The sequence below is a fragment of the Coregonus clupeaformis genome, chromosome 2 (genome assembly GCF_020615455.1).
Source record: "Coregonus clupeaformis isolate EN_2021a chromosome 2, ASM2061545v1, whole genome shotgun sequence".
NCBI classification, from domain to species: Eukaryota; Metazoa; Chordata; class Actinopteri; order Salmoniformes; family Salmonidae; genus Coregonus; species Coregonus clupeaformis.
In genome coordinates this window covers 24,012,513-24,023,045 of record NC_059193.1, presented here as the reverse complement: position 1 = coordinate 24,023,045, position 10,533 = coordinate 24,012,513, and the positions used below count along the sequence as shown (strand labels likewise).

Sequence of the window (10,533 nt, the reverse complement as noted above, 5' to 3'; positions counted from 1 at the left end):
TCACACTGTGGTCATGCCCTTGACTATCCTCCCCATGTCCTAGTTCACTTCACCTAAGAAACCTCACACTAGATTCACTCATGGTGTTTCCTGATTTATTGCCCTCCAATGAAATACCACACATCTGATGCTCCGCCACCAAAAGTCAACCACCAATTGCTTCAGGGCTGGGCAGGACAAGGCGTGGTTTTGGTGTGACCAGCATTCTTTAACTATCCTTAGGTCTTTCCTCTTTGAGACGATTCCAATGTGAACATCATAAGTATTTAACTCTCAAAGACATAGTGATCGGAGACGGCGTTTGTAAATCGCACTCTATTTCTGAGTCACTGGCTTGTTTTTGGGAGACGGGACACAGTAGGCTACCTCACTACCTCAGTATTCCTCCTCTTTTCCTCCAGCTGGTGATCCACAGACCTTTATTAATGCAGTCGGAGTGTTACAGTTGAACAAACCTTCTCAGTTGCAAGACAGACATGGGATTCATATTGGGAAATGAGCATGACGACGAGTCAGGTTTTTACATTCATTTTAAGCTAGACTCTGTAGCATATTTCATGATATCGCTATTCAGCAATATTTCATAAGGCAGACATTTCTGTCTCTACTTTCTCCCTCCCCCTCTGTTGTAGAGCCTTTCTCTGCTCCACACCATGGCTATAGAATACACAGCTGTTAGATAGACAATTCATTTAATGGTGACCCTCTCTATAGCTTATTGTTTGAGTGTATAGCATGTTTTCCGAGCCTGGTATAAACAGTCGAGTGTTGTTCTTGTTATCAAATGATAGTTGCATTTTTACTCAAGTCAGGCTTGTGTGGTTGCATAAGTTAATTCAGCGCTCGATGGCACAGTAAAGTGTGTTGATATGGTTTTGTCTGCTTTTCAAATGTCATCTCTGACTTATTTGTTTGTTTTAGATTCATAAATACATGTTCAACTTTGTCAGAACCAGTTAAAATAATCTGTAGTCCAATACAAGGCTCTCACTGTACTCTACAGATTTGTTGTAGAACTAGTTCTCTTCTCACTTTCTATATCGGATTTTTTGCTATGTTAGGCATATTTCAAAAGGGACTGAGACCATTGATAAGTGAATGTAAGCTTATTCCTAATTAAGGAGTGGGATAATTCAATGTTTGCAGGCACGTTTTGTATGGGATATAGTGGCTTGTTCTGCCATGTGAGTGGATGGCTTGGCACTGCGCACTGGCCTAGCATGGGCCAGAAACTGACTGTGAAACATTGCTGTTTTTCTGAAATAAAGATGGAATCAAAAAGGAATATTTCAGTTGTCTGTTGCTTTACTTTTTGTGTGTGTCAACTACCATGTCTGCTATTGAAAACACAACATGGCACGAATTATGTCCTATATGAGCATCCACTACCTTTGTCATAGTAAACCCACTAACCTTGTCCCCAGGCTCAATTTGGTGAATTTGAATATAAACTCACAACCATAGGACTACAACACAATATTCAGACTGACGCTGAGGCTCATGTAGTTAAAATTATGACATACTCAGGCAGTCGTCCAGTAATCACAATGGATGTATTCATGCAGCCATTTCTATTTACAGAAGTGTGTATGAAAGGGCTTTATCGATCAATGACTTTTTGTAACGACTGGAGCTACAAGCCAGGGGCTCGTAGTGCGATGCTGTGACGTCATCGTGGCCAATGTGTCATTCGCTATCCGGCTGCAGGAGGTTGGCCAGGCTCCCTTCGCTAAGAGACGGCGCGCAGGAAAGCAGTGAGATCGAAACATCCTGTAAAACAGGACTAACGTAAACAAATGAAACATACAGCATTTTAGTATTGTTTGTAGGTGAAAATCCACATAATCAAGATTTTGCTATAGCTAGCTTGCAAACACTTCCTGAGATCTGAGCGTATTCAAATTGTGGAGCGCGTCGACGTCGGCCTGGTCAACTTGGATTGCTAGCAATTAGTTTACACAGCTAGCTAGGCCTAACTTGAAGCTATCCACCGCAGGAAAAGCAACATCAGAAGGTAAGGAAAGTTATTTTGCGAGATTTTACACAATACCATTATTTGATTTGTGGTGTTTATCGGGCAAGGATGGCCATATGATAGGCAACTTTAGCGTTGCTAGCTAACAAGCCATCTAGTTAGCTATTTTAGTATGTTAGCAGCTAACTAGCTAGCTAACGTTATATAACTTGCTTCTATTTGTTTACATTTCATCTCTCTTTATAACACACACAACTTAGAAAACACGCCTAACGATATATACCAGTCAATGTACAGTTAGATAACGTTACTGGCTAGATAACTAGAGCTAACGCGTTAGTTACAGTACAGGCCGGAAACTGCTCAAACGATGTAAACATTGGGGCACGCTTGTGAACGTAAAGTCCGAACCAGCAACTATCGCATTCTACAGTGTGCAGAGTTTGCTCCGTACTATTCCTGAAAAAGGTTTTCAAATGATAAATTTAGCTATTATTATGTTGGCTAAATTGTCGTTTGTGTTAGTTTTGTTTCTTTGTTAGCTGTAATGAAGATACTAGTACTTACTTTAGGGCCCCATACAGAACTGTTCCTAGTCTGTGTGATGGGGAAGAGGATGGCTCAGGTTCCCTTCCTGAAACTGTTCTATTCCCATAGGAATGAGTGATGACCTCTGTTGTGGTGGCAGATGGTGGAGGGAATATGGTGGAGTACGTCACTGTCATGGAAGAGACTGAGCAGGTAAGAGGGTATCACCTGGCACCAGTGGTGTAGTGGTGCCTGGAGAAGTGAGTGTACTCTAATTTCGCCCAATATTTCCCAAAAGGCCTGCCCGGTGAAGGAAAGGCGGCCTGTGTGGAAAAATTATATGACAAACAGTGACACACACTCTGAATGACCAAATTGGTCTTCACATTCAAGCCAACCAAAGCTGTACTGTGCAAGTAGGCTAATAATAGGCCTACTATTGAAATAGACCAATGAGGCTGTCAACTGAATCAGAAATTCACAGGTTAAAGTTTTTCTCTCAATATTTTTCAGGTTTTCTCTCTCACACTAATAGAAAAACAACAAAATTGGATGTTCCAAGCCCACAACAATGCTTAAACCACATCAGGAGACTACTTTTGAGGTCTGGGAAAAACTCTAAGAAATTTAGATTTTAATGTAGTTACCCTTAAATTCAACTGCACAGTACTCTGGGTGGTCTTCTGTAGCTCAATTGGTAGAGCATGGCGCTTGTAACACCAGGGTAGTGGGTTCGATCCCCGGGACCACCCATACGTACAAATTTATGCACACATGACTAAGTCGCTTTGGATAAAAGCGTCTGCTAAATGCCATATTATTATTATTATTACCTAGCACTGTTGTTTAGTTAGCTGTGTTTCTGTAGCGCACATGAGATGGAGTTTGCAAAACTAATAGCCACTGGATTGATGCAAATAATCATGATATTATTCTGCGAGGTAGGCACAGGCTACTTTGTAGCTTGTTAATATTTAATTAAGAAGGTTTTTGGGAAAGCCTTTCCATCTACCAGAAGACGGTTAGGCCTATCATTAGCATTTATATACTTTTCCTGTTCCTTAATTGTTTGAAACCAGCACATTTTACTTCATATTATGCGGCATGTCTTACCTTGCTTAGGCATGTCTAACCTATAGCCAAAATCTCACCATAGAAATGTGGAGGCAAATATTTTATAAAGACTTCCTCATATGCACTCTCCTGTTCTATTGGCTTTCAAATCAACTTTCTTTCATTGTTTAGCAGCGAAAGGCATTATGCTAGTCATAATAGCAACCCATGATAGTTGTTGCATCTTTAGATCTCCCCTCTTTCTAAATTTCTAGCTGATATTTCCGTCTCTGTCCATGAAACCGCTCGCATGTGCGGTGAGCATTTTTAGAACAGTGTTTTCCCACAAATTGCATTTAGGATCTTTTGCACATAGGCCTACCGCCATGTGCACATTTAATAGTTGATCAACATTTTAAGCTAAACATTCTGACCTGTTCCATCAGCCTTATTAATTTATACAGCGTATACCTCCACTACACTACTTTGATACTCATCGTGGGGATAAAGACGTGAGTATACACAATGCCCACTGAAAAATAAGTGGGTATACGACATATACCCTCCACTACACCACTGCCTTACCCTAACCTTCCCCATACAAAATGTCAAAGGTATTTCACTTGCTATACCAGCGCAACACAGAAGCCTATTCTAATTGTAAAGCACCAGGGCCACAGCTGATCTTATCAACATGAACAATATTGGGAAGTGAAACAATAAATAACAACTTGTTTGTCTGGTGACCATGGCATTTCCGTCCTGCAGTTTTGTGGAGTAAATGATTCAACAATGTTCAAACATACACACAATGGACGTTTCAGCTTGCGCCTCCCTCAATGTGTGTCTCTGTCCTGTCTCCAGAGTGAGGAGGGGGAGGTGGTGCAGGAGATAGTGGAGACGGTAATAGGGGAGGATGGGGAGGAGTATCCTGCTGTGGTTGTGGAGGAGGTGCCCAGTGCCCAGGTGGAGCAGTGCTACGCTGCCCAGGTGCTGGTCTACGACGACGGGACCTACCTGATGCAGGACGTGGGAGACGAGCAGGAGGTGGTCACAGAGGTGGTAGAGACAGGTGAGAGGGCTGCAGGGAGAGAGGGAGGGGGGTACAGGGTTGGACAGTGACGTATTTCTGCAGTGAGAGGTTGGAGGGTTTGGGTAGTGTCGATAGAGAGAGAGATGTGCAAGGATTGGATGCTTAGTAATCGCTTTAGAGGGAGGCAAGAGGAGTGTGGGTGTTAGACTTTTCAACATATCATACCAACTTAGCTCCTTAAGAGTTGACATTGCCACTGAGAGTAGTAGTGGGACAGTATTGTTTCCTTCCAGGACCATCTCAAGAAGGACATCTGGTGGTGTATGAGCTGAGCCCATTGGAAGAGTGACAGAAGCCATTGAGGCTTGAGGGAGGGGACAGTTTTATTGGTTGTTGACCAATGACCACCCTAAAGATATAACTACTTCTGTAGGCAGTTGTTGCTATGCACAACCAAACATGGAATGGGAGGAGGGTCCTAAAGGGAAAAAGTGTAGTGAATGAGTGTGATAAAGAGTGTCTCCAACAAGGATAAAGGCTACAGTTTACTACCCTTTTCTCAAAAGTACAGGTTTACTCTGCCTCACCCCTACTTTTTACTGAAAGGCAACAGCTGTCTTGCCCAGCTAACTACTTCCAAGGGGGATTGGTGTCTGCGGTTATAGGACCCCAGCCATAGGGAGATATGGTTATATAATCATTGAAACATTAAATTGACTTGAAATGTAGAATGGATTTTCACTTCTCTAACCTCTCTCCTTCCTCCTCTTCCCTCATCTCTCCTGTGTTGTCGTAGTAGAGGTGTCATCACACGGGGGCATGGTGTGCTTTGATAAGACCTTCGAGGCGGCCGAGGCCCTTCTTCACATGGACTCCCCCAGCAGTTTCCATGGAGACCGCAACAACACAGGTAACCATTCAACCCCTCCCCCACTGGCCTTGCTGGGGATTAGGCATTATAAGTGGGTAGGCCATGATGCCGACTGAATTTGTGTGTGTAACCTGTGTCAGTTCATTCTACCACTAAGTTTGTTTTATTACCATTTGCCAGTCTTTGAGTTGAATCATCACTGCTCTGTGGTTATAATAATGAGAACTATTGTCTCTCTGTGTGTGTCTCAGTGGAGGACGTGATGATGGAGACTGTGGTGGAGGTGTCTACAGAGTGTGAGCCCATAGAGGAGGACAGCTTCCCTATTCCCCCTGACTACGAGCCTCCCTCTGCCAAGAAGAAGAAAGGTCTGCCTCCGACACAACCAAATGCTTTCGTACTATCTGTCTCTGTGTTGGTCACCGTTTCCAACCCAGTATTAAAAGTTAAGTTGTATATTATATAAAGTGTGCTAAGTTGTTTGGTCGGTTTCCTTGCAGGGGGAAGGAAGTCGAAGACACAACAGCCTCAGCCTGACACCAACTGCACCATTGACCTGGGGATCAGGAAGAGACCCAGAGAGGGAAAAGGTACCCCACACAGCAGGGGCTAGGGTTTGTCAAGCCCGTGAAGGGATGCTTCTCTACGTAGAGCAACTCAAGCTAGCAACTCACACTCAAGCTAGCAACTCACACAGGCTGATTCAGTAATCCTCTGTATGAATGATGTTGGTCTTCTCTCTCCCGCTGTCCTCCAGGGAGCACCACCTACCTATGGGAGTTCCTGTTGGATCTCCTCCAGGACAAGAACACCTGTCCCAGGTACATCAAGTGGATGCAGCGGGACAAGGGCATCTTCAAACTGGTGGACTCCAAGGCGGTGTCCAAACTATGGGGCAAACACAAGAACAAACCTGACATGAACTACGAGACCATGGGCAGGGCACTCAGGTAACCACGGGATTCTATTCTATTTGATAGCCATTTCCTCACTATAGTTAGTGAGTAAGGCTGACTCTTGTCGACCCAACATATCTTTACTACTTTTATGCTAAGGAATGACTAATGACATTCTAGATTTGGGCTAGAATGTCTGTTTTAAAATGCATGCATTTAACCCTTTTAAAGTCCCCTTTTCAAAATACATGCTAGGGTGTGACACTTGTGTTAAATGACATCTTGGGTGTTAAATGACATCTTGGGTTGTATTTCTGCAAGTATTCTGAGTGTAAGTGCAGTCGTCTGACTGGTATGGTTGTCCCTGTCCAGGTATTACTACCAGCGGGGGATCTTAGCCAAGGTGGAGGGTCAGAGACTGGCCTACCAGTTTAAAGACATGCCCAAGAACATCAGGGTGATCGACGATGACGGGGAGGAGGAGGAGGAGGGGGAACCCTCTGAGCACCACCTTGCGGTCCAGACCCTGACCCTTGACCCTGCCACCTCCACCCAGACACAGCAGAGCTACGTCACCGTCATCCCCACCGCGTCCGGCAACAGGTGAGGCATGATTAGTCATGAAATAATTCAAGTGCTATTTATAAATAATGTAGTGTTAGGGGCAGAGATGCTCTCTCTGTCTACATCTTCATACAAATGCACAGTGAACTCATTTGGAAGGTTCATGAATAAATCTGTTTTTGTTTCTGTTTGATGTACAGGACCATGCGTTTGGCCATGCCCATGGTCATGACGACGACGCTGGGTCAGATGACCCTCAACCCTTCCACCGTCTTCACCACCCAGGCCCCCATCACCCTGGGCAACGCCCACGCCGGCGGGCCCAAGCTGGTGATCCAGACCTTACCCACCATGATGCCCGCCGGGGCCAAGAGCGGAGAGAAGATCACCATCATCACCATCCCGGCGGCCCAGCTAGCTCAGCTAACGCAGGGCAACCTCTCAGCCCAGCTCTCAGGCCAGCTAGCTCAGCTCATACAGGCCAAACCTGTCACCCAGCTCATACAGGCCAAACCAGTCACCCAGCTCATACAGGCCAAACCAGTCACCCAGCTCAGTGCAGGCCAAACCAGTCACCCAGCTAGTGCAGGCCAAACCAGTCACCCAGCTAGTGCAGGCCAAACCAGTCACCCAGCTAGTGCAGGCCGAACCAGTCACCCAGCTAGTGCAGGCCGAACCAGTCACCCAGCTAGTGCAGGCTAAACCCGCCACGCTCCAGATAACGCAGAAACCAGCCCCTCCGCTCATACTTGCAAAGCCTGTGACGCAGCCCCCCACCCAGCAGCCACCTGTGGCCTCCCCTGTAGGTAAACCCCAGCCCCCTCCCTCCACCAGCATCACCACCCCTGTACCAACCCCCACTACACCCCCTGTAAAAGAGGCCATCTCACCCCCCACAGCCCTCCCAGACTCCACCCCGTCCCCCCCTTCAGCGAGCACGGAGCCCTCCCAGTCCAGCCCGAAGGACCCCTCTGCCTCGGAGTCGGCACAGAACCCAGTGGCCCCTGAATCTTGAGAACTTTAGTCCCAGGGGCCCGAGGGCTACTGACTCCATATTGGCACTGTTTGAAGTGGAGTCTTCCCTTCCCATCCTTCTCTTACTGGGCCGTGGAGCTGTTGGACCATACAGAGTAGGAGAGCTCTGAACTGGACCTCAGCTATGGAGCGCCTAGTTACCAGGAAGCTAGTCTTCAAACTGGAGCTGCAGTGCCCTCCGTCCCTCCACATCAGAAAACCAGGAAGAGACACGAGAGAGGAAATGGGACTTTGTATGCATACTCTTTAGAAGCTTGTTGGAACTCAAACGACGGGCAAGCCTTAGATTGTACATCGAAAATCATTTTTTAAAATCAGAAACATAATATAAAGGAAGCCTGGTAAAGGTCTTTGTGTAAAACCTTTTTGATACTCTGCAGCAGGTTACGTATGATGTATTCTAAGTTCGATGCAACTGCAGTTATTTTGTCTCATAGTTGGAATCTTTGCTTTGGGTTTTCATCTGACGTCCCATTCCCAGTCTGAATGGCTTTCACACAGTAGTCCCCCACAGCACTGTCCCTACACTCAATGTTCTTTTGTGTTTTGTTTTTTTTACTGTTCAGGAATGGGAGCGAAAGGATGTTTGTGTCAAGAAAAGACGGATCTAGATAGTATATTACACATTTATGCTATTTTCTTGTACTCTGTATTGATGTAGATTTTACTGAAATATGTATTATAAAAAAAAAACTAACATGAATCGAAACATCTCGTCTCAGTCAATGCTTGTTGGAACTGAATCACTTTCAAATAGAGTTACAAATATAAAACTCAGTTGGATTTAGTTGGTCTTGTATACTGTACTCATTTTTTGAAGCTGAGGTTCTTTGTTGCCATCAGTCCTGTATGGCTGCAAGGCATTGACCCTGACAAGTGTCTAAATGGTTCCTACACAAGGAGGCTGAGAGGTGAAAAGGGTCCACCGGTCAAAACACCTGGAACCTCCTTAAAACAACCAGATCTCGCAATGCTCACATTTGGTTTTACTTAAATAGGGAAATTACAAACATTTTTCTGCGTTATATTCATCTCCAGCACCACCCCAACATCAACATATGTGAAAATGGCACATTACTATGTTTTGTAGTAAAAAAATTCAAATGACAGTTGGCAATGCCTACTCATAATTGGTTAATATCACACGATGCACACTGATGCGGTCATTGGAAACACTTAAGTCCCCCTAAAAGTGCCCATTTTCACTCAGTGGCAAATGTCACTGTGAATATATGCTGACATAGCAGTACATGTCATGCTACTGCTACTACTACTGTCTATACCAGGGGTTCTCAAACGTAAGGGGCCGGGTACCCCTTTCGTGATAGAAAATTCATCAGGGACCCCCAAATAATCAGAACACAACTTGAGTGAGATAAAAATAGCATACAGAGTTTTACTATGACCTCGGCAGTGCATGGCTGGACAAACCAAGTCTCGGGCTCTGGGAAGGAACATTTTAAAGGACTGCCTCTTGGCATCGAGAGAACATTTTCAATCAATCAATCAATCAATCAATTTTATTTTATATAGCCCTTCTTACATCAGCTAATATCTCGAAGTGCTGTACAGAAACCCAGCCTAAAACCCCAAACAGCTAGTAATGCAGGTGTAGAAGCACGGTGGCTAGGAAAAACTCCCTAGAAAGGCAAAACCTAGGAAGAAACCTAGAGAGGAACCAGGCTATGAGGGGTGGCCAGTCCTCTTCTGGCTGTGCCGGGTGGAGATTATAACAGAACCATGCCAAGATGTTCAAAAAATGTTCATAAGTGACAAGCATGGTCAAATAATAATCAGGAATAAATCTCAGTTGGCTTTTCATAGCCGATCATTAGAGTTTAAAACAGCAGGTCTGGGACAGGTAGGGGGTTCCATAACCGCAGGCAGAACAGTTTAAACTGGAATAGCAGCAAGGCCAGGCGGACTGGGGACAGCAAGGAGTCACCACGGCCGGTAGTCCCGACGTATGGTCCTAGGGCTCAGGTCTCTCAGTTGGCTTTTCATAGCCGATCATTTAGAGTTGAAAACAGCAGGTCTGGGACAGGTAGGGGTTTCGTAGGCCGCAGGCAGAACAGTTGAAACTGAATAGCAGCAAGGCCAGGCGGACTGGGGACAGCAAGGTGTCATCATGCCCGTAGTCCTGACGTATGGTCCTAGGGCTCAGGTTCTCAGAGAGAAAGAGAGAACGAGAGAATTAGAGAGAGCATACTTAAATTCACACAGGACACTGGATAAGACAGGAGAAGTACTCCAGGTATAACCAACTAACCCCAGCCCCCGACACATAAACTACTGCAGCATAAATACTGGAGGCTGAGACAGGAGCGGTCCGGAGACACTGTGGCCCCATCCGAAGAAACCGGACAGGGCCAAACAGGAAGGATATAACCCCACCCACTCCGCCAAAGCACAGCCCCCGCACCACTAGAGGGATATCCCCAACCACCAACTTACAATCCTGAGACAAGGCCGAGTATAGCCCACAGAGGTCTCCCACCACAGCACAAACCAAGGGGGGCGCCAACGCAGACAGGAAGATCACGTCAGTAACTCAACCCACTCAAGTGACGCACCCCTC

General features: G+C 45.6%; 1 protein-coding gene across 2 annotated transcripts; it reads left to right on the top strand.

Moving 5' to 3' along the window:
• Positions 1 to 1,632: 1,632 nt before the first annotated feature.
• LOC121585897 (ETS-related transcription factor Elf-2) lies at positions 1,633 to 8,658 on the top strand. 2 transcript variants are annotated; one of them, XM_045227008.1, is made up of 9 exons: positions 1,633 to 2,014; positions 2,633 to 2,716; positions 4,421 to 4,628; positions 5,386 to 5,499; positions 5,712 to 5,828; positions 5,961 to 6,050; positions 6,218 to 6,410; positions 6,729 to 6,959; positions 7,121 to 8,658. In XM_045227008.1, exons 2-9 carry the CDS (start codon positions 2,642 to 2,644, stop codon positions 7,620 to 7,622), a joined length of 1,530 nt encoding a protein of 509 aa, XP_045082943.1. In that variant the 5' UTR covers positions 1,633 to 2,014; positions 2,633 to 2,641; the 3' UTR covers positions 7,623 to 8,658. The 2 variants fall into 2 exon arrangements, with proteins under 2 accessions (XP_045082943.1, XP_045082944.1); XM_045227009.1 differs by having other exon boundaries at positions 1,637 to 2,014; positions 5,389 to 5,499.
• Positions 8,659 to 10,533: the final 1,875 nt, after the last annotated feature.